Source organism: Phalangium opilio, unplaced genomic scaffold, assembly GCF_054372755.1.
Source record: "Phalangium opilio isolate 3A_F unplaced genomic scaffold, DU_Popi_V2 ptg000017l_1, whole genome shotgun sequence".
Lineage (NCBI taxonomy): Eukaryota > Metazoa > Arthropoda > Arachnida > Opiliones > Phalangiidae > Phalangium > Phalangium opilio.
Genome location: NW_028324151.1, coordinates 837,091 through 861,192, shown reverse-complemented (window position 1 = coordinate 861,192; position 24,102 = coordinate 837,091). Strand labels below are relative to the sequence as shown.

Below are 24,102 nucleotides of genomic sequence, written 5' to 3'. Positions count from 1 at the left end.
ACTTAATTGTTGAGTCGAGTTAAACTCCGAGAGAAGAGAGAGAGAGAAAATTGTAGCCGGCAAGAAAGCTCTTCAAAGACCATCTCCGAAAATGGAACCTTTTAGGGACAGAGAATAATGCAGGACGCCGGAACACGCCCCGAGCTGCACTCTCTCTTACCATCCTAGCCTCGTAAAAAAAAAACTAAAATCAACAGCAAGGTCAAGGAGTCAAGGACGAAAGTCAATCGCGGATCTGAAATGACGCGTGCGCCCCACAATCAAAATCTTCAAACTTTTTACGCTGAGATACATTGAACGAAATCTTTTAAGCATTGATATTGGTTTTCATAATTAATTATGAAAAATCGTTTCCCTACAATTAAAACCATTATTCCAACTATAAGTGCTTCATAAACCTTTTGTATGGGCCTAGTGATATTTAAACGATAATGCAGTTTACTTTTAGGCCTATTTTGCCAGAACCAATTAGGGTTGGTGTTGGTAAATATAGTCAATGCGTGCGCATACAGTGACTGCTCGCCTTCCAACATCCCGAAACGCAAAACGAGAGAAAGAAAGAGTTAAAGACGCTTGAACGGTTTGAAATCGGACTCTGGAACCCTGGCAAACTGAAGCCCATTTGGAGTGTACACCAGTATAGTATACGGGAAGGACCCTGACCAAATCCGCTTCGAGAAAATTTGCCTAAAAAACTGTTCCGCTCGGATTAAAGTGGGAAAACGCAGCTGTTGAACTTCCCGTTTACCCCTCGCGGCCCAGCTCCATTTTTTCTCAATATTTTTTTTTTACCAAGGCTCGAGTTCGATCTGAACAAGATGGCGAAGAACCCTAGTTAATGGTACCGCTTCTAACATTTAGCGCATCAGTCTCCAATAAGCCTTCGCTCGCGTCTCTCTTAGTTGCGTGGCAATAATCAATTCGTCAATACGACATTCCTTAACCGTTAATTAATCTAATTTGATCACGAATTAATACCAATTTAGTAATATTCGCGAATAAATACTTTGATAGCGAAACTAAAAATGAGAAACACGAGGAAAGGAAAAACCCTTTGGCAGAGCTGTATAGGTTGGCAACTTGAATTGTCGAACAGTACGGGTTCAATGAAGCGAAAGCCCTATAGGGACAGTGACAACTTTACTTTAAAGTACGTTGAAAGGCAGACGGATGCCTGAATATATGTATGTATTGGGGGGGGAAGGGGGGCTTCTCCTTCATCGGTTCTGGTACGGGGTGAACGAAGCGTCGACGGAATTACGCTAACGCTTCGACGAATAAAACGGACTTCTCTACAAAGAAAACACTGCGCTCCGAGAGAAGAAGAAATTCTACACCGACGGCCCAGCCTGCAGCCCAAAAAACCCCCGAAAACCAGTGGCCTGACTTCTTTAAACCTTGCCAAATAATAAAGTATTTAGGTTTATTGGTCTACTACGCCGCTTAGTTCTTCCTTCAAACCGATTTTAAATAATTTAACTTCCATTCCAAGCTTTAGGGTTATTGAAACTTTGACAGCGCCCAACTTGTTTGAATATATAGGCATATTTTTTTTTGTTTTTAGGCGTAACTCGCGCGTATTTGAGGGGGGGGGTGTAGGTGGGGGTTGGGGGGCGCAGCTGGTTCGAGAGAGCTTTATTAAAAGGAGGTATGAGCGCGTGAATTATTTTAGGCCCAAACAGACAGACGAACTAGAAATAAGCGGGGCATGCAAGCAGGCAGGCAGAGTGCAATAACGCGTGTCTAACGCCAAATGGGCCAACACACCAACAGCAGCCTTTCTTTTTTCTTTCAATTCGAAATAGAACCCTTCATACCCAACAACTCGCTTTGTTATTACGTAACCCTCGTCACGGATAGCTACAGATAAAACGCGTTAAAATACTATACGCAGTGCGCAAACGTGAAACCATTTCTCACGCGCGCGGAATTAGAGTCCTTGAGAGCCTTGCCTAGCTAGAGAATTTTTCCATTACATTATACAATTAATATAAAACTGTTTTATAGTCTCTGAGCGCCTTGCTTCTAATTAACTAACAGATTTCCATGCATCTAATATTATAAAAGTCGAGCAACCATAAAAATGAAAAAGTTCATCGCGAGAGGAATGCATGGCATGGAGTTAAGGAAATTTTAAATTATAATTTTATAAACATTACGCAACACGTACACTCGGTTTCGTTTGAAATGCTTAATTCACAGCGAGGCGAAAAGGCTTTTAGAATTTCATCAAATGTTTTTCATCTTATTCCTAGAAAAGTGAGCAATTCGTAAGCGGACATGGAAAAGGGTGAGAGAGAGAGAGAGAAAAGAGAGAGAGAGAGAGAGAGAGAGAGAGAAAAGAGAGAGAGAGAAGAGAGAGAGAGAGAGAGAGAGAGAGAGAGAGAGAGAGAGAGAGAGAGAGAGAGAGAGAGAGAGAGAGAGAGAGAGAGAGAGAGAGAGAGAGAGAGAGAGAGAGAGAGAGAGCGTATCCCTTTAATTACAAGACGAGGGAATGAATCAGAATTCGCTCGCTAGCTTCCATCCTAAATGAGATTATTATTCCGAATTACAATTTTAGAGCGAGCACCAACCCCAATCTTTACTCCTACCAGCCTGGTTAGTTCCTGAAGCAGTTACGAATGCTGTATTCCGCGGTATCATCATGGACTTGAAAATTATAAAGCGGACCAGTTAAGAAACTAAGTTTTTTTTCCTATTCACTCTGCAGCTAGGGAATACGCGGTGAGCAAAGGGGAAATGAATTCATTTACGCCCCCCATCTGCCCCTCTGTCAAATTTAAAATGACCTTGATATACTACCCTTAATTCCCTGGCTTAATATTTTTGAAAACTCCTCTCTGAAGTTTTCCTATCCCTTACTCGTTTTAAGATCCATGGATACTTATTGATCGATCGGAAGGGAGGGAGACATGCTGGGCCATCCGAGCAACCACGCAACCAAACCTTAAGCTCCTACGCGAATTTAATCGCTATTTAAATTACAAATCTTCCAAATTATTACATCGTCAAGATTTCAAACTATTCCTGCATGGGAACCAATACTATATAGCCAAAGGCCCAAAATGCGCATTAACCCCTTTTGATAACCCGAGTCTCAATGCCGTCATGCCTAAAGATTCAAATTTCAATATGGACTCCAATAAAAAGAAAGGGTTTTTCTTTTCATAATTTTTGAATTGCCACGTGAACAATTTAAGATCGATTTAAATTAAGACTTAGCAATTGTAGTCGTGAAAAATGAATCACGTGGAAATTTCCTAACGTAATTACTAAGTATTATTTCTGAAAGAATATCAAAAATAAATTGGTCTTTGGTATTTATAATATCATTGTAATATCCCACGCAAAATCTGTTACCTCGGCTCGAGCGGGCGTAGATCCTAAACCAAATAGAGGACGAGAAAACTGCACATACATGTCGATACAAAAATATTGCAAGGGTTTGCGCGCGAAATTAATAAGCAAGGTGATCATACTGGTCCTCTTTAGAGTCACAAAGTCCTTGATGTCGAGGGGTGTGTGGGGGAGGGGTGGGGGTACACGCAACCGAGCTTAAAAAGAGAAAGCGGCGTAAAATCATGGAATGAAGCCATTAAAATCGCATCTGCGGGCGGAAAGACGTACATTACAAGCTCGTACACTTTGCCGCTCATGCACAACCCGAGAAAGAAGGACCCCGTTTCCTATAGATTCTCTAAATCCTTTCCAAGACTGCGGCTTGAACCACCGCGAGACTTTGAAGCCCTTCTTATCATAGACGGACGGACCATTTTGACGCCACTACCGAGCTAATATTGGTCCGGCCTACGCACCGTATAATTAAGACCTAACAAATAACGCGTGGCAGAATAGGCTGGCAAATAACAGCAACCCAGTATAGATAAGGCTTGCCTAATTATCCTTTCAATAAAACCATACGAATTGTTGTTCAATGAGATGCGAAAGCCGAAAACAAAGAGAGCTATCCTACCCCTTTGCCTATAATAGCGGTGGCGGTATCCACGGTGGTGGTGGTTTCCACGGCAACGCCAATGAATGAGGCTAAGCTTCTGGTGCTGGTGCTATTCCATTTGGAACGGGCTTCTCATTCGTCAAGAGCAATTAGACAGACAGACAGCGTTTAAAAGTACTTTTTCCACCACCAAAGTTAGGTGGCGAAGGAGCTAATGAGGGACTCAAACCGGAAAGGGATTTCCGCTTTTTCTAAAAAGAAGTGGAACGGTACGTCCGATGGACGAGGCCAGCATCCTCATTAAGAGATGATGACCAGTGTGTTTAAGCCTCCGCGCGCTGACCAAGAAGGATTTTTAAAAGGGGGACTGTGTCCGCCCGCTTTAAGCTAAGAGTATAAGAGTATCTTTTTTTCCTAATAGGGACTTGGCAATTCGGGCTTAACTCCGTCCCCAGCGCCATTATGGTATGTTTTTTTAACAGAATGAAAGCTACATAAGCCCCTCCTCCTGGTATGTTTTTTAGCACTAGTCGAAGGTAGCCTGACGTTGCATGACGTAGTACTGCCAAGTCCCTATTAGGCGCTGGAAACTGAGATAGTTTCGCTGCACCAAAGATGAAAATAGAAAGTAGCAAATAACCCTTTTTAAATTAACGCGCTTCAACAATTTGCTGCATGATATCCTATAGAATAGAAATATTCCCAATAATCCATATTCCATTCGTATATATATAAATATATATATAATTTAATAAATGGTCAAGGAACTATATATATCATAAAACTGACCCTATGACCTTTCTTAAAAACGTACATCCTTGCAATATTAATCGAGCTATAGCTTCATGCATGTCATTTGAATAAACGTTCCCCCCCAGACAATTTTCACACGGAGAATATTGCCCACCCTCAATGTGACGTAACTTGGCGAGCTGTTCCACGCAGTCCACGTGACATAGATAGAGCGGGAACCCCCCGTATCTTATAGATATATCTCATATATATTTTAAAGAATAATAAATTTAACAAATTGCTGGAATTTCAAAGGCGAAACGGACGGAATAAACCTGACTCGGGGAATTTAGCAAATTCGACTTTCTCTCTCTCTGTTCGCCCCCCCCCCACTTGCACCCCCGTGTTCCCTTAGGAGCCATAAATTATTACCAATTGATTTTTGGGCGATCACAAACTAGAGGGGAGGTCCCCCCCTCCCGGAAGATCAATGGAAAAATATAAAAGGACGAAAACATATAGGGGGGAGAAAAGAGCCAAGAAACCTAAGGGGTTCAACCCCCCCCCTAGATCCGAAAAGTAAAAGTGGGAGTAGGCGGAGTGGGGGATACCCCCCTGTTTCCGCCGACTCAACCCCCCTCTGGCGGAAGAGAAATCGAAGCGCGCATTTTGTCGTCGGGATGTATTAAATCATTTCTCAAAAGACGAAAGCTCATAAATCAAGCCTCTACTTCTCATAATACGAACTGTGGGGGGAGGGGGGTAGAGAGGGGAGGGGTAAGAGGTCTCCAAGACTAAGGGGGCAGATGCCTCGCAAAATGGCCACCGCCGAATTTTGTCAACCGAAAAAGAAAAACCCCTTTTCGACAATATGGTATATCATACGTCTACACTTACATTTTTGTCATGAAATAATATATCTTCATCAATGAAGTAATGAAACTTATTAGGGCGTTTCATCATTAACTTATGCGTGATATAAACAGTGCTACAAGCGAGAACAGATGCATAATGTTGCCAAATAATGGGCCCTGATTTCGCAGTTCCATTTCTATTTCAACAAAACGCATCTGATGAAAATACCCATGATTCCAAGGAGTATAGATTCCGATACACGGACAATGCATTGTCAATATAAATCCAAAGATCAAGTTATAGAATAAGGATGCAGTCTCATCTTTATTCCCGCCTTTTTGAAATGACAACGGAACTGGGAGAGAAACTGAACAAAATAAAACAACATAAGCCCGTTTTAAAAACGTTACGTATTTCCGTTGTTCAACCAAGCGGAAATACGAGACTTTATTCCTGCAGGGAAAGCCGAAGCGGATGAATACGTAATGGAAAAATTTCATAGGGGAGAAAAAGTAGCGCGAAAACCTTCTTTCATCTCTCCCAGAGCTGGTCAACGTTTCTCGACAAGTAAACTCCCCTTCAATAGAGAAAATTGTTACTCGAGGGAAAAGGTTTGGAAGGAATGTATTTTCTTTTTTGTAATGGCAGGGAAGCCAACTTGCACTCGGCGTAACGCTAATCCTATGGCCCCTGTAGAAATGTTTCACCCACTGCACAGCCGTGCTCAGGGTGAAGCTAGCCACCAGGGTAATGTTAAACCATTTCGTTTAATAACAATGTCGGGCGTCTTGGGCGTTTTGGCGCCGTAACTTCTTCCTAACAAAAAGGATCTCTTCTCTTTGGATCCACATCCATATATATACACACAACACACGTGGGAAGGGAAAGCGCGGGAAAGATTCCCGATTCGCGCGCCCATAAAGCTCGCGCTCTTCGAAATATTGACAGCTCATTTCGTCCAGAGTTAAACAACGAATTCGATTTAAGTTAAATTCGCCTTCCGCGCCAGACAATAGTCCCCCCGCTTCTACTCCATTCGAGTTTCTAGGGTGAACGGAGGTTTGTGGCGTCGCGAGCTAGATGTACTATGAAATCGCTCGTGCAGAAGGAAAAGCGGGAGTTTCGTTCCAAGTTTACAAAACGCCAAGACACGGAGGGAGGGAGGAGGGGTTCCCGCCAAGTAAACAAAGGTCGCGCGCTCGTGCTTTTTAAAGAACTCGGACACGAAATTCGCTATTCGTGTCTCGCGGGATGCTCCGCGCTCTGCCTTAAAGGGTTAGTGACACGACAACTCGGAGCTCTAGTAGTGACAAAACAGTCCAGTACTGACCAGGGATCGAAGCGCTAAAATCTACATTCGCAAGTACGGGTTAAAGGTCAAACTGTTCGAGCCTAGACATTACTCCCCCGGATAATCTTCCCGTATAATCATCTTTTTATATTTTTTAAGATTAATTATAAAAACATGGCATTTAATATTATCCCTTTTAATTAATAAGGTTGCGATGACAAAGGGGCATCCCCGCGCGGGTTAATAATAGCCGTGGGGCGAAGTACCCAAAAAGCAGGAAGGGGGGAAGGGAATTTATGACAAGTTTGTGTTTACGCATCGGGAACCCCCCCCCCCCCCCACCGGCTTGAACCCCCTGTATTGTTTGACTTTAGGGTAGGGAACGATGAGCAAATATTATTTTTCTAATTAGCCTTACTATAATAACCGTAACGGATATTATGTAAGTAAAGAGATAAAAAAATTAATACGCGTTAAGAATTATCTTCTAACTATTAATTCCATAGTACTAAATTCATTAAGTAGAATTAAATCTCGTATTAAATAAAATTATTGTTTTGCTTATCAGGTTTTATAAAATTAAAATTTCTTAAGAAAATTAAGTGGAGGAGGCGTGTAAAGAAATTGGGCATATTTAACCTCTGACCTCTTCTTAGAGTTTGTAACCTTGCTCTTCCCTTAAACGGAATATGTAGCGGTGGTAGGGGAAAGGGGGTGATTTTGAAAATTTACGGTTTTGAAATTCTGGCGAACAAAGAGCTATTAAATTTTCCCATAGACAAAGAATTTCCCTTTAAAAGTATAAGGCTTAACTTTTCGGGCCGTCTGATATTAAGGGGCTCCCAATATTTTTCAAAGCGGAAATTGCCTTAAACAAAAGGGGTCAGATACATAAATAATTCCCTCGTAGGTGATTTCGTGAATTCCCCGATTAACCGGTATTACAATCTTAACATAAAAAAAATTACACACAAAATTCGTTACAATTAAAGGGGTACTTAAACGATTCCTTACTTGGTTTAATAATACGAATATTTAATAAGCTTTGGGTGAGAGGGGGGGGGTTCTAAGTCATCGCCTCGTTTTATTAACAAAGGGGTGTGTTTGTACATCCCATTTTTTTCCTGTTTTCTCTGATATTTCATTATTTATTAACGCGTATTACTTTGAGGGGGTTTAGGCTTAGCGTGCGCGTGCGTGCATTCGCCAAAGGGGGCGCCACCCCACTTCTTAAAATATTTAAAACGCAATTTTTTATAAAGAACTTAAAAAGAAAAACAAGATGGTCAAATTCCATATACCATAATACCCTCCCCAAGTTCGGAATTAGAACAAAAAAATTATTGTAGTTTACTTTAAAGGGGCTATAGGTTAATAAAAGTGAAGCCGCCATGTTGGAACCCTTCAAGGACCTCAACAATCATCAATTTAAACGGTTTTTAATTGTTTTTAATCATGAATTATACGTTAGAACCGTCCATTACGATCAGACCAATAACCCAAAGCAGCTATAGCACCTTGACGGATTTAAAAGAAACGCTATCGCGCGCGAGGGGTGATGGGATACTATATATTTATTTCTTGAATCCATATTTTGCCCGCATGTAATATTTAAAACAGGGGTAGAACGACGCCGCTTCTTTCAAACTCTACGCGCTTTATCTTTAAAATGGGATCCAATAAAAATGGGACTAGCCCCCTCTCCGCTCCCCCCGTTTATGTATCCGATCAGAACCAATACGTTCAAAGGCACGAATAGCGTTGCGAAATTACTAAGCACCCTGCCTTACACGCGTATTATTTCTAAATTCGTAAACGAACGATGGAAGGAAATACAGGCAGCATCTTTGGCTATGCGAGGTATCACGATCATAAGCAAATTATAATAAGTTAAAAAAAATAATATAACCTGTAATTCTCTTAGAGGGAAGACCCATTTCATCATCGCATTTTACACAGCAGAGCTTTCTTGACTTGTTTTATAAAATTAAGAAACTTAACGTCTCCGCATGGAATTACTTATAATCCTAGATTTATGTCGCTTAAAAATATTTTAAAGGGGGTCATCCATTATGAATGAGATGGAAGTGGGGTGAGGGAGGGGTAAGAAGCCGACGGCGGTATTTATTAGATTAACGGCGCGGAGATGGCTTTAAAAGAAAGCTCGACTTCTTTCTCACGGAGGAAGATCAAGAGCGATCTCTACAAGGATGGAGAAGGGAAGATGCTGGGCATGCACCAACCACCACCATCCGTGACTTTGATCTCGTAATTAAACAAAGCGTGTCAAATTATAGGAAGGTTAATCGAGAGACGTCTCTGACTAGACGCCGCCGCCTTAAAAGGAATTCTGGCTAAGAGATGAATATAAAGTTTCTAATTAACATTAGCAGACACGGATATGGGCTACGGATATTTTACAATACGTTGCAATTGGGGACCACGATGGTAAATATTAGTCTTTTTTGTTATAAAGATCTTATAGTCGCACCGTTTAAGGGCTACGGATATTCTACAATTGAGGGCCACGATGGTAAATATTAGCCTACCCATGAAGATACGCCTTTTTGTTGCAGATCTTATATGGTTGCACCTATTACTTGCAAATTCAAAGAGAAGCGTGCCGTGCGCACTGCACTCTGGTAGGGTGTATTATTATTCGGTAAAAGGCTAACGAGAAAAGACTGTAGTCGGACAAGCGTAACGATAGAAGATATCTTTCGCTAAAAAGTTTTTACTACTACTATAGTGTGCTTGCTGCACTTTCTTACGCGGGAAAGCTGGGAAATTTAAGCTTGATCCCTACTATATCCACGCTTGTAAAAGGCACTAGCTGTTGGAAGGAGGTAGGGCCAAGGAGAGATGACGTACGCGCCCTAGGGCCAGCGGCTTTGGCGGGAAAAATCGATATTGGCGCGCGAAACGGTACAGAGAGAACGCGTGACACGCGCCCATCCACCCTAGCTCACATTCTTCCTGGACCATTGTTTCCCCGAGCTCATCATCCAGAGACTGTCCGCGTGCCACCAAGAGACACGCCAGCCCATCCATGCCCACGCTACTACAATGGCAAGCCAGCCGACACAACCCCCCCCTATACTACAAAATCTTTCCTCAACCAGAGAAAACTAACCGTGGCGCGTTCGCATCTTATACTTATTATCATCATTCGCGGTTTGTTTTCCAAGGTTTATTACTTCGGTATAAACAACTCAACGGTTCGAATCAGGTTATTTGGAGGCATAAACTTTGGGGTTCCTTCTGAAATGTATCAATTCACACAGGGTCCTCAAATGGTTAACGCAGACCCGAGTTTGACGACAATAAATGCCCCAATGCGAACTGAGCAACGTTGTAAAAAAACGCGGTGGCGGGAGAGAGAGCGCGATAACTCGCTTTTGGCGGGAGAATTTCGTTCTCTTGGCGCTCTTTTTACCTTTTTTCCCCGCAATATGGACGCGCATCGCGCGAAAAGAGAAAAATTCTTCTAGCCACGCACAAAAACTTATTTTCTTTTTTTTTATCATATATATATAAAAAGAGGAAGATGGTGCACTAGCTGAGCTGGGTGTGTAGTGAAGGCGCAACCCGTTATGTCAGACCATTACGGAGCGATAACATTTTTCATATTTAAAGCCGACTATAAAGCGAGGGCTTAAACCGCTCCTTTCGCCAAATCCCGAAGTCCGGCCTTCCCACTCGGTACATTTTCAAGATGGCCCTAAAAAAACAACCCCCCACCCCCATCGCCTTTTACGTTTTTATGGCAGTGCATTATGGAGTGGCGTGTTCCTGCTAGGTGTATAACACGGGCCCAAAGAGGGCCACACCACATGCAGAAGAAGAAATTCTACCATAATCGACAGTCGCCGAACACTTCCAATTGGTTCCAAAGTAATTAAGTAAGTAAAAATTAAATATTAATATGTATTTGAGTATTTCTTAATATTTTCCCAACTTTGCATTAAAGAGCCAAAATTAAAACCAGAAAACCAAATTGTCCATGCAGCTTTAAACATTGTACCACCAAAATTTCACTTCCCGAGGATCTGCGCGTGCCAGTATTGGGGGGGGGGGGGCTTGAACGGCCCCGGGGACCCCAAGTTGACCCTAACGACCTTGAATATTTCCCAGCAGTTTCCTATTCAAGCTACTCAATACACGGTGAACTAAACCATGGAGAGAAAAAAATATCTAAAAATGTAGACTGTATATAAAGATAATTATACTAGATAGAAAATCCGGAAACGTATTAGTGATGGCACTAGCTTCGTTTCAGCGGACATTGTATGGCTGGCGTTAGTTATTAAAGGAACAGTGTCACTCTTATAATAAACCAATAAAATAATATAATTGATACGTATCGTGGCGGGTATTATAGGCTAGACCTTTAAATATTCACGTGATGGCCAATTATATGGGGCATCAAATAGCCGGTGCGCCCCGGGCTAGTCCCGCCAAAAGCCACTGCTGGACTAGTTGCCGCCGAGACAGCCAGGGACCCCTTTTCATCGCATGCAGGGGCTAAAATAATATGACTGGAGGGGCCAAGCATGCACCTCCCGCGACGCAAGGGCACCTTCACCTTCTTCACCTACTACCCCTGCACGTCCGAGTATAGGGTCTAGCTGCCCTTCCGCTCTGATCCCCAGAGATATCAGCTACTTTGATTTATACTGAAAACCATAAACAAAAGCCATCACTTGGCTGCACTAAAGCGAGTTTCCGGCGCGGTTGGTGTTGATACCTTTTACCTCAATGTGGGTGGATTTATTTCACGTTTTATGCCTAAATTTTAAGGGTACGTATTTTTTATCCGGTCCATACAATTTTACGAGTTGGTCGCGACCGAGACACTGGTACTATTTTCTGTACAGGGTCGAAAGAAATTCCCTGACCTCTTTAGGCGTGTAACAAAGTTGTCAATGTTAAAGTCTATTTGTTTATAAACAAGTATAGACCTCTTAATTTGGACAATTACGTTTAAAAGTCTGTTTAATTCAACCCGTGAAATTCCCCGACTGTCCTATAGCTGTGGCATGTGACAACCCTAGACAAGTAGACGTTCGAGTACTTGTACGGTGGTTTATATTAGGCAATCTTTCTGTTTTCTTTCCAAGCATACGTAATAAATTGCGTGTGGCAGCACTGCAGCAGCGAGCCTTATTCAATCGCGTGTTTCTTTTGTAGCCTAATTAAACGCGCATGCACTGCATGCACCCAAAATCCAAAGTTTTGGTTGGCGTGTCACGTCAAGTACAACTCCTTTATTAAATATCGACCATACACTAACCGTGTGTACGCCGTGCGATACAAAGACTCAAAACGCGACGGCGTATACGCTTATTTATATAACTTATTTAGTGTATAGTTATATACAGTATTTACTTATTATATTAAGCGGTTTTCTTCGCGGTATATGGAAATTCCCCCGTAATTTGATATTGCAGACACGTTAAACCATGCAACTAACACACCAAGACGTAAATAAGGCAATCAAAATTGCATCAAGGCGTAAGTTAGTATATACGCTCCATTTTTGCTAGTAGACATTGACAACTTTTGTGAAACTTCATAGATAATGTCATTGTTATTTTGCTAATAACCCTTAACTTATAACGATACTAACTGCTTATACTCTTTGCCTAAAGACGAGCAATCGTAATATCAAGATAAAAATAGCCAATATTCTCCGCGTTCATCAAACAAAAACAACCGCTTTTAAACTGGGTACGCAATTTTTGTCAAACTAATCTAAAATACAAACAAACATTGGCAAAATACATATTTTGCTAACAAACATTTCAAGGCAATGTTATCAAGCGAGGACCGCACAGCGTTCAATTAAACCCGGAACAAGTAGGCCCTAATATTGCGCGCCAAATTCATCGTTGTACTTTTATACATATATGTATTAAAAAGGCGGGAAATTAGCTGGCACGTGTTTGGTAGCGCGTGTCGAGTTCGCGCGCGCGCGAACCAAAACACTAAACAGATGGTTCCTAAATATTCCGCCTAGCTTGTTCATGCGACTATGGAATTAGGCAACGCGGGGGTGAAAAGCGTTTAGGCCCTTATTTGGAAAGCCTATAATTGAACGAACGTTGCGTCAAAATAAAACACGCCAAGGTGTGCATAATACATTATGTGTGGACTAGATTTTAATTTAAACAGATGCGTAATGCCATATTAAAATAGTGACGTCAGATTCTACGTCACTTTCCGCAGTTGGTAGCGTTGGTGGTGTCCATGTTGGGTACCGTTTCTATATAAACAATGGGTACATGACGTAAGAAGGAGATAACCCTAGCTGATGGTGGTATAAAGGGGTGACATAGTGATATTTGAAGAGAAGCTACCGCGGCAGGGGTTATTAGGGTGGTGATGGTGGTGGTATAGCAGCAGCAGCGTAAGAGGCCGCCAAAAAGGCCAATAATGGCCCCGGGGTCTATTTAGGACGGACAACAAAGCCAGTGGCGGAATGGGGCAAGCCTCCCCCCACACCACCCAAGAAACCTCCCAAAGTCCTTTCAAAGAAATGGAATCTTAGCCCCTGAAAAGAAAACCCACTAACAGACCTAAAGGGACAATATCACCGGGAAAAATAAAGCCTGGGCGTCTTAATGTTAAACTAAATCTAATTTCTTTGAATATTGTTCCTTTAGAAATAAGAGTACCAATAAGGCTATTTCACCCGGAGAATACCACGACCTTAATAGAAAACTGGTGCGCATTCGGGGTTACAGTTAAGGGAACATTCGGGTTGGTCAAATATCCTTAGCCCGAGGAGATGCGAGCGCGGCTTTTATCAATGGTGTAAAAGGCGCTCGACCCTCGCGTTGCTTTTTCACCTTTGAATTAACGCGCTTATAACCCCTAAAGCTAGATTCCCACTCGACCGAAAATACCCGGCGGAAATCACACAGCCAACGGTAGAAATTTTAACTTACGCCGGCGTCCGGCGGTAGACCGTTCACACTACGACTGAATTTTCAGTTTGGCGGTAGATATTTTTGGGTCACGTGACAGATTAGAATTGTTTCCACAACATCTATTTCACACTCTGAATTGGTATCTTTGTCCCCTTGTCGCTTAGATCGTAAAATAAGGGATATTTTCTAACCTCCTCAGTAAAGTCTTCCTTATTAACATCTTATCTCTTTTTACTTTCGTAAGTTTAATTTTTCTTTCTTGGTGGTATGTTTCCGATAAGCCTTGGTCAACCACAAAAAAAAATGGCGGCTATCAATCGATCTCGCGTGTGCGTGCGCTCTTGAAATTTATGACGTTGTCAGTGGGATAATTTCATTGGCTGAGACACCGGCGTAACGCCGAACACGACCGAAAAAATAGAACACAACTTACGCCCGACAGAACGGTAATTCCGTCGGACTCGGCGTTAAGATTTTTCGGTCGAACCCCTTTCTGCCGGGTTTCCGTCGTGTTTTCCGTCGAGTGGGAATCTAGCTTAACACTATACCTTAAAACGCCTATCTCCCGCCTTCCTTAACGGTACTCTCTCATCCTCGAAATTACGGAGGTTACCAAGTTCGTTTTCCGAGGAAATTAGTTCATTTTACGTTTGTAATGAAATAAAAGTCTATTTGTACGCGGTTTAAATCACGTAGATCCCGCCTTTACGCCTGGTACCAGGTTAGGGTGATAAAAAACGGGGCTTCAAAAATCTTGACGAGTTTCTTTCTTTCGATTTCTGACACAAGAAAAAAAAATTTGTGTTCAGTATAAAAAAAAATTTATCCCCCTAATAAAAAAATTTAAAAAGGTTATTTTAGAGCTAAAGCAACTTAACTACATTATTTATTTAACAGCGGTTTTAAAGTGTCCGTAAATGTATCGGTAAACACGAGGTCTATTTAGAAATTGTTAATATAAACATCGCCTTACGGACACTTGAGATATTCGCGATATTTTAAAGTGCCAGTGAGGAGATTTTTAAATTTTGGGCAATGGAGGGGATTATTAATAAACATGGCGTAACTGACACTTTAAAATTATTTATAAATTACGGTTTTAAAGTGTCGCTGACAGTATGAGTTAATTATTAGATGAACGAGTGTTTGGGGTTGCCAAGATTGTCCGGTTACAGAGACTTTGATAGGAACAGGGCGTTATTTTGGCTTCCATTAGAGAGTGAACGAATTAACGTTAAAAGTTTGATAGAAATTGAGATTAAACGCGGATGCGTTTCAAAAAGGTTGTACCTTTCGAGATATCCATTTTTCATCTCGTTCATTTTACCTTACGGAGTTATAATAATTTGCGAGTGGCGTCCTTTTGAAATTAAAAAGCAATTTGCTGCAAAATGTTAGATACGATATTTTTGCAAATTTCGCCAACTTTCAGACGCAGTTATTGAAAAATTGAAAAATGACATTCAAAATATTTAATAATAATTTTTTTTTTCTTTACGAAATTGTTATTTCTTTTTAAATTTTCTTTAGGTTGAGCCATTTTTAAAATTGCTTTCATTTCAAGGTTACAACATTGCAGCAGCGTTTGATCTCGTAATTAGCCCTAAATATTTTTTTTGATTAATTTAGAAAGCCTATCATCATTAACTTTAATCAAGTTTCCATTTGAAACTAAATGATGTTAAAATTATAGAAGGGTTGCCACGGAATTTTCAGAACCAAATTCCCTGATATTTCCAGGTTTTCCCTGACCTTTTTAGGTCACGTTTTAAGTGCTTATAATTAAATAAACTCAATCTACATTAAGTTTTCCAGTGTATTTGTTGCACCAAAATAATTAAAAACATTTTAACTATAAATAACAGTCTAAAAGATTTTTTAAAGGCATTAACTTTATAAAAACAATTCTAGACATTTTTAAGGATTGCTCTAGAGTTTGAGGAGAAACTTTCACTAAAGCCTTATCCCCAGAAATTTTACCTACTAAAATCAAATTCCCTGACTTTTCTCTGACCTTTCCGGCCCATTTTTATTAAATTCCCTGACTTTTCCCTGACCTTTCCGGCCCATTTTTATTAAATTCCCTGACTTTTCCCTGACCCGTGGCAACCCTGCAATTTGACTAGGTAATTATTACTCAAGAACAACAAGGCAATTACGTACCCTAAGCCTCGGTCTTAAAAATTAATCACTTATAAATAGTCTGCCACTTTAGAAGACGTAATTCTACATTATAGGGGTTCGTAGGTAGTTGTAGGTGTGAAAATATTTTCAAAAAAAAAAAGACCAGTTTTTGACGCCTTGGTAATAGGAGATATTTTTGGGCTAAAAAAGAATTCGAGTTTGCGCGATTCGAAGCGCGACCATAATTGAAAAGACAAGTTTTGTCAACGCCGAGTAACAAAATTTCGGCTAAAAGGAACCACACCTCCCTATTTATCTACAGCAATTCACTGTAGCCTACCCATCGCCATCGCTGGCTGTACACATTATCTTGCCACGCAAAAACAAACCAGTTTCACTCTTCTTAACTTAAAACGGAACAACGCCATTAGTTAGCGTTTAAATACAACCGTAATTAACGTCAAAACTTAGTTACCATTTTTGTAAACACGGAAAACAAATTTTTTGAAAAATTATTTGGAATTTAAAATTAAACATTCACGCTAAGTTTTCATATTTCAAAATTGATCAAAACTGAATGGAGTAATTAAATAAATTTGTGGTACGTTTAATTCTTTGTTTTATCGAAGGGCCTGCCCATATTTTGGGATTACCGCTAAGAAATTTAAATCAACTTAGAATTACCCAAATTGAAATTTAAGATATCATATTTGTTACCGTCAATTTAGGATTACCTTAACTGATGATATATTCGCGTATTGTTTCGCCAACGGTATTAATTACGGTAATCACGAAACTGTCAACTGCATTGATTACGTACGGTAATCAATTGTTTTTGTGGCGAAAGTTATTTAGTTTACTTAAGATTATCTAATTTTAATTCCTTCCCATAATTAATATATTTAAGTTACGGAGTTGCAGGCTCGACTGAACTCGACAAAATTATAATTACGCTGAATTACCTCGGTAATTACGTCGTTATTCGAGTGGTAATTATGAAAAATAATATAAAAACTGTTTTAAAAACATAGCCAGCGTAAACAATTGCAGTGTAATCTTTCTAAAATGCTCTAGGTTATTTTTCGAGTAGTTACCGAAACACTTAATTACGTAATTACCTGGTAATTTAACTATATTTTACGTAAACAACGAAGTACGTCGCAAAACAAAGCGGAATCAACGTAAACAACCCTTCGCTGCGTAAAACACTTAACAGAACCGATCCCAAAGACAGTAACTAGGTTATTTATCAGGTAATCTAACGCTAACAACGGCGTAATTAGTTGAAATTACCAAAAATGAAACTTCAAAACATTTAACAACAAACAAACCCGAAGCCTTGGTTTAATACCAAAAATCGCTTGTCAATACCCCCTTGTTAAGTATCGACTCCCGTAATTAAAAGGGGGTTCTTAATTACCAGCGGTAATTTAAGCGATAACGAAAACGGTAGCGCAACCGCTAGGATGGTAAGCTAACCCTTGTCGGTAAACGTGAAAAAAAATTGGGGAACAAATTCCTCGGCAGTCGGATCGTCGTTCGCGGCATTCGAGAGCGAGATCGACGGCGGGAATTTCCCCCCTGGCCGGCGCGCGATGTTTAAACGCGTTTTGTCAGATTTATCCGGGTAAAAATTAGGCTTATCTTTAACTAGGGATTAGGGTAGATAGTAATCGGCGCTTACCTGTCATCGTAGGCGAAATCGGCGGCCAGCGTGTTCCAGTAAAGAATCCAAGCGACGCCGGAAACAAGGGCGACGGCCCCGTACTCCATTTTGCCTCTCCCGCGTTCGAATCGTGTCTGACTGTAACGCGAGGAGGATGACGGGACGTAGCCGTAGCCGCGTTGAACCCGCGCCGAAACGCCGCACGCGGCCGATTCCTCGCGCTCCGCTCGACGCCAGTGTTGCTGCGCACGCGCACTGCGGCCCGGCATGCAAATCTCGACGGCGGCTGAGTCGCTGCCGTTTTCCTCTCAACCCGAACGCCGCTCGCGTCCCAAGTCCTAACCAGCAGTCCAACACGCAAATTTACTCGAATCTCGATGATCGAAATTTGAACCCGACGAGCTCTCCTCTCCTCTCCTCTCCTCGGACGAAAAATTGGTGGTCAAATTATCCAATCAATTAAATTAATTTTTCCCGGTTGGCCAAAAATAGACCAAAAGTCTTACGACCGAAATATTCCGGGAGAAAACCCGAGTTGGTCCAATGTTTACCGCGATTTTAATGCAATCATTCGTCCAAGTTTAGGAAACCCTTTAACGGAATTCTCTGGTAAAACGGCGGTAAATCGTAGCCCGGTACGCCTTACCAAATGAAACGAAACCGGGTGGTAAAACGCATTTGAATGCCAAATGGATTCAAAAATAAAAAAAAAATAAACGGGTGGTGGTGGTGGTGATGGTGAGCTGGGAACTCGGTGGTGGTGGTTCTTATTTTGCAGAGAGAGTTGATGTTCTCGTTTTAAGCCAGAGAACCTTTTTGGGCGGTAAAGGGGGGCTGGCGTTAATACTTTTGCGGGACGGGTTTTGAATAATATTTTGTGGCGCCACTTTCGTTAGAGGGGGGGGAGACACAGGCGTTTTTGGCGGCGGGAAGGTGGTGTGTGTCTTTCAGAAGTTAAACCCACTTTTTAGGTAACGAAATGAAGGTTTTACGAGTAAAAAGAAAAAAAAATGTTTTCTCTAGAGTTCTTTCCTCCAATAAGTTTCTCCGTTTCCAGTCCCGGAGGTTGGAGTTATAAAAGTATCCGTGGGTTTGGTGGTGGTGTCCAACAATTTTCTTCTCTCCGGCGACTTAAAATCTTTTCTTTTCTTCGAGACGAGTAATATTTTCTAAAAAGGAAAAATATAGAAAAAATACGTCTATTAAATGAAGCGGAAAGATCTATAAATGCCCCTCGGATTTTGAAATATCGTTTTTAGGGCCAAATGGTTGTAACTCCACTTTTGGAGATTTTTACACCCAAAATTATTACAATACAAATCAATCAAAATAACAATCGGGTATTGTAATACAGCGTTTCACTAATAAGTATTTAAAAATATACCAAAATGGCCGCCATAAACTGAGGAAATGACGTCAGAAGGAGTTGTAATTTCATCCGGGGAACAATAGTAGCTTCAAGAATTAAACCTATTCTTCAAACCAACTAAAGGTTACATTCCCTTGTAGTTCAAATTAAACGTAACTGGTAGTTGCAACCCTTTAGCTCTAAAAAAAATGCTTATTTTCAAATCGTAGGTCTATATGGTAGACTTTAAAAAGGTTGCGAAAATTGCACCACCTTCAAGACAAAATGGGGGGATGGGGATGGGGGGATGTTGTTTCTTAGAGTTTATAGTTGTCGCGTTGTTCGCTGGGAGGCGCGGTGGCGGTGACGCGCCATGCCGAGCAGCGAGCAACGAGCAAAAAAAGAAGGGACGAATCACTCTTTGCGGCGATCAGACAGACAGGTTTAATGACGTGAAACGGCTACCTGTTTTTTTCTCACACACGATTTTCTTTATAATAGATTTAATCATTTCGAAGAAAGAAGAAAAATTTAGCCTTTTTTTTAACGATGTACGATACGCATGCGCAGTACCGTACAATAGCTAACTCGTTAACGAGTTTGTGTATAAAACTAACTAATTCCAAACCTCGTTAAAGGGTTTCTATGAGAGATGAGCGCCTCACATTGTTTGTCGATATTCAAAAATAAATAATAACGAAACGGTATATGTTCTATTAGAACGAAGGGGTTAATATTAGGGTTAACTTGTCACTTTGAAAGAAAGCTCTGTTTAAACGAAATAATTAATTTCTACTTTAGTTTTAGAAGTTTAAATAATTAAAATATTAATTTAAGTTTAAGTTTAAGTCCGCTCTTTGAAATAATTAGCTTATTTAAGCATTTATGTATTCGAGTATTCTTCGAAGACCGAGACTGTTCTGTTGAATACGATTCGAGTTAAGTCTCATTAAAATTTAATACTGCAAATAAATCTATTTATTTTAGGGGTATGTGGGCTTTTGAAACGCGAGCTTTATACAAAGCATTATGAATAATTTGACAAATATAAACTCGACTAATATTACATCTCGTCTAGACGGACGCGTCCGTCCGTCCCTTCTTGGACGAATCAAAGACGTATATACGCTTGTTCAAGACGACGGAATCATTTTAGACGCGAAATATTTCTATTTTTAGGGTTAATGGCTGCGACTCGGATGCAATTTGATCTCCTTTTATAAAAAGAATATCAGTATTCGATTTGGTTTGGTTAGATTACCGCGCATCTCATTACTGACCACTGATCCAGATGCTTCCCAATGGACACGAGTAATATTAAGCGCTCGGAGTTAATTTGGCCAATTCAAAATATGGTCAGTTTACATTAAAAGCCTTTTAAAAGTCTCCTTCCATTTTAGTAATACGAACTTTTCATTAAACTTTAAATGCATTAATTAAACTTTAATGTTCTATAGACTTTAAAATGGATTTTGTAGGCGGATTGTCGTCGAATTACGACGCTTTTAGAAACTTAATTAGGAAGATTTTGAAGATATTCAAATAACACATTCTTCAAGAATTCTTGAATTAAATAGAGAGTTTCAGATATATTGACCGAAAAAACTTGCGCATACGCGATCTTAAGATCAAATTTGAATGTGGCCAGAAAAATGGAGGACACTTGCCTGGTTTGCAATTTGAATTTAGGAGTTCAATTTAAATCAAATCAAATCAAAGTCGTCTCGCTATAAGATCTTCAAAGTTGGCGGCACCTAAGATTATCTTTAATTTTCAAATTAGAGAAACGCTTACGAGTTTAAATGAAATTTAAACTTAACGATATTAAAGTTAAGCCAATATCAAAAGATACGACCTTTTGGTCAAAAGAATCGGATCCACGACCAATTTTAATCGCATTTTGTGACGGATGATTCGTAGATAGGGGAGTTTCCCAAAAACCGAGTATGGATGGAGTTACGACATAATGTACCTGGATTTTTCCTGGGAAGCTAGCGCCGTCTGGTTGTTAAAAAGCTAACCACGTCCGGACAAACGCCGCTAATGTCGATGATTCCTTTTGGTCAGGGGCCTAAATTCTCGATACATACAGCGTCCAAAAAAATCAGGCGTTGGACCATTTAAGGAGGGCGTTTTTAAGAGCGGGCGTTTTTAAGAGCGGGCCGGAATAATTTTGGAAACAGAAATCTGACGTAACTCTTCTCTCTATTTTTAAGTTTGTTTTAAGCGTCCAGATATGACGCAATTATTAGATTAATGGTTGAAAAATACCGACACGAACTCTAAGCTAAAGCGGCGGCCCTCCAACGAAATATAATTTCAACTTAAATATAGAAGGAAACACGCGAGATTGAAACTAAACGTCGGCAGCAATTTGAAATCAGATTCAGATTGCTGATTTTTGCTGATCAATTTTAGGAAATTTTCCCAAATTATTTTTAGGTCAAAAAAGCTAGATAGGTCAATGTTAAGAGGGATATATGTTACTTGTTACGAACAAGTAGTCAACTCGTCAACTCATCATTTGAACAATTACGTTTTAACCACGCGCTCCAACACTTTTCAACATTGATCGCAATTTTCCGATAAACCATTGAAATCTTCTTTCCAAAAATCAAATCCCTTACGTTTTTGTCCCATTTTTGAATTCCCTAACTGGTCCAAACTTTCCCTGGTCTCTGGAAACTGTTCGTAGAAAGGTTTAAGGGATTTCTTTTCAGCTTTCGTGTGGACTTATCTTTCTTCATCTTTATAAAAATAAAGTTTTGAGGAATAATTTTTAAATAATGGCGCGGCAGAGGATGAAAAATAAAAAAATCTTTCGACTCTTATAATATTATGTAGAATCGTGTCGATTTTTAAGGCGATATTAAAGATGGAGCTGCTGGGAGTCGACCGCCTTATAACTTTTACAGCCTAAAAATTTCTTATTATATAATTATCCCTGGCCAATTGCCGCTCTCCTCTCTCTCGCTCGCTCTCGCTCTCTCTTCGACCGGATAACGTTATTACCATTCTTTACGATCTGCCTAAAAGAAACTATAATATTACGGCAAATACGTCGTAACTCTGAGAAAGTTAATAATTGATAATCATAAAATTATTAATCGTATTCGATATGAAGTTCTATTTAATGGGGCGCTCGTATCCCAATTTTTGTTCAATAGTATAAGAAAAACACTATATGTGTTGTGCAATATTTAAATAAAATTTTAAACAATATTTGAGAATTTAATGCGTAACCAATCAGAATCTTTTAATTATGACGATTAAATAGATATGAATCTTGTATCGAGTGTATAATAATTGGTGGCTGCATGCATATAGTGGTGCAAAACACGCACTAATATGCTACTTATTAAAAAATAAATTCCAAGAGATAAATTATTAAATTCTAAAATTTGATTATTCGACCGATTATTAAGGGAGTTATGTGGTTTTAGCGTTTAATATTTCGTTTCATCCCTTCAATAGGCACGCATGCAGGTAAGACAATTTTGGTGGCTAGCTGGCCCCCACGCCTATATTAAACCCGCGCATGCATGCAGGTACAGATTTAACCCTCCTTCTAACGACCTATACTTGTCCACTCGGCAAAGTCGCCACGAAGCCAACGATATTTCGGCGTTTCACGAGCAATTAACGCTATTCGCGATAGACGAGTGGGTCAAGAACGCGTTTTCCAATCGGGCACGTACTAGGTAGTGCCCCGAAAGAAAGGAGCGAGCTGGAGCTCGAGTCGGGCCGCGGGAACCTTTTTTTCCGACCGGATTTAATAATACTAAATGATCTTTTTTCGGGCAATTTTTTTTTTTCATAATCCTTATAGAAGACGTGATTCGAGACGGCCTTGATCTTAGCGTACCACTTACAAAGACTCTTTCTCCACTACTACTACTTCTACCACCACACATATATATATGCTTTCGACAAATGAACGCGTTCAACCATCTCGCGAAAATTAAAGTTGTATAAACCCCCCGTGTTAATTACTTCGTATGGTATAGCGTTTCTATCGCAAACGGAGCTCGAGAATACAAACTTTGAAAATACTCTGACATTTAAACTTTCATTGAAAACCCATCGAGATGATATTATTATTCTTCGTATAAATGGCACAGAGTACATTGCGTGTTTACAATAATTAGATCTCAAGTAATTTAAGTTCAAAATAAATATTAAACAAGTAAAACAACCCTAATGATGGTCAGAACTTTAGAAGATCCAAACTCGAGCAATTTAACAGATACTGGTCAACACCTTGAAAGGATCGTAGCTGGTCAAACTGCATGCCCTCTGTCCAAATTTAACTATAATTAAAGCGCCTATTTGATTAGTTTTTGAATACATATTCCAATTAACTGATGAAACAAGTGTCAAATAAATATTCTTGTAAAGATTGAACGAACTGCACTTTCTTCTCTAAAGCATGTTTTTCTCAGGTTTTTTTTATTTTTCACCCATTAAGGGGACCCGACAAATTGGCTGAAGCCAAAAAAACCATTTTTTAAAAGAAAATTCGCCTCTTTTTTCCCCCCGAACCTTTTCTTACCTTCGGGGTTTTCGCGAGGGGGGGTTTGCGAGCGACCTCCCCCCGGTTTTAATGTTAATAAGTCTGAAAATAATCACCGCCTTTAATTGGGGTTCGGGCCTATGAGATCTACATACCCGAATTAGGGGTTTTCCGCGCGCTGCAAAAATCCGTCGCGGTAATTTTGTGGAAATTGCGGTCAACGCATCTACGCCTAATATTATTCACGTGAAAATACCGAGAGAGAGAATATTTTAAAATTTATAAGTTACGTGCTAAATAATAATGTCGTGGCTAACTCGTAACCTAACCGAAGCGAATCTATAGCGAAAGGACCAGCGCCATATTTTACCTATTTCTTAAAGATTGTAGAACATTTTCGGTGAAATATACAGGCCTAGTTAACGAAATTAAAAGCTCGAATAAGATTATTTCGGAATTATACTGTAGAAAAATAGGGATGTTTATATTTTAAAATATAGCAATTGATTTCGCAATTGTACATTGATATATTGCTAAATATAAAAATTCATTTGCTAACGCAGATTTTACAAAAAAAAAATACAAAAACTAATTACGATGACAATAATTAAAAACAAAGTTAAAAAATTAAAAATATATAAAAAAGAGTTAAAATATTAAAAAAATTAAAATCCCTTTTCAAGGAT

At 40.0% G+C, this 24,102-nt stretch overlaps 1 protein-coding gene across 1 annotated transcript in view; it reads right to left on the bottom strand.

Moving 5' to 3' along the window:
* The window catches only part of Tmtc2 (Transmembrane O-mannosyltransferase targeting cadherins 2), a 131,602-nt gene extending 113,209 nt beyond the window's left edge, over positions 1-18,393 (bottom strand). The window contains exon 1 of the mRNA XM_089865964.1: positions 17,574-18,393. Within this exon, the coding sequence (XP_089722090.1) occupies positions 17,574-17,824 (251 nt within the window). The 5' untranslated portion in view covers positions 17,825-18,393. The remainder of the gene's footprint in view (positions 1-17,573) is intronic.
* Between the last annotated feature and the right edge of the window lie 5,709 nt (positions 18,394-24,102).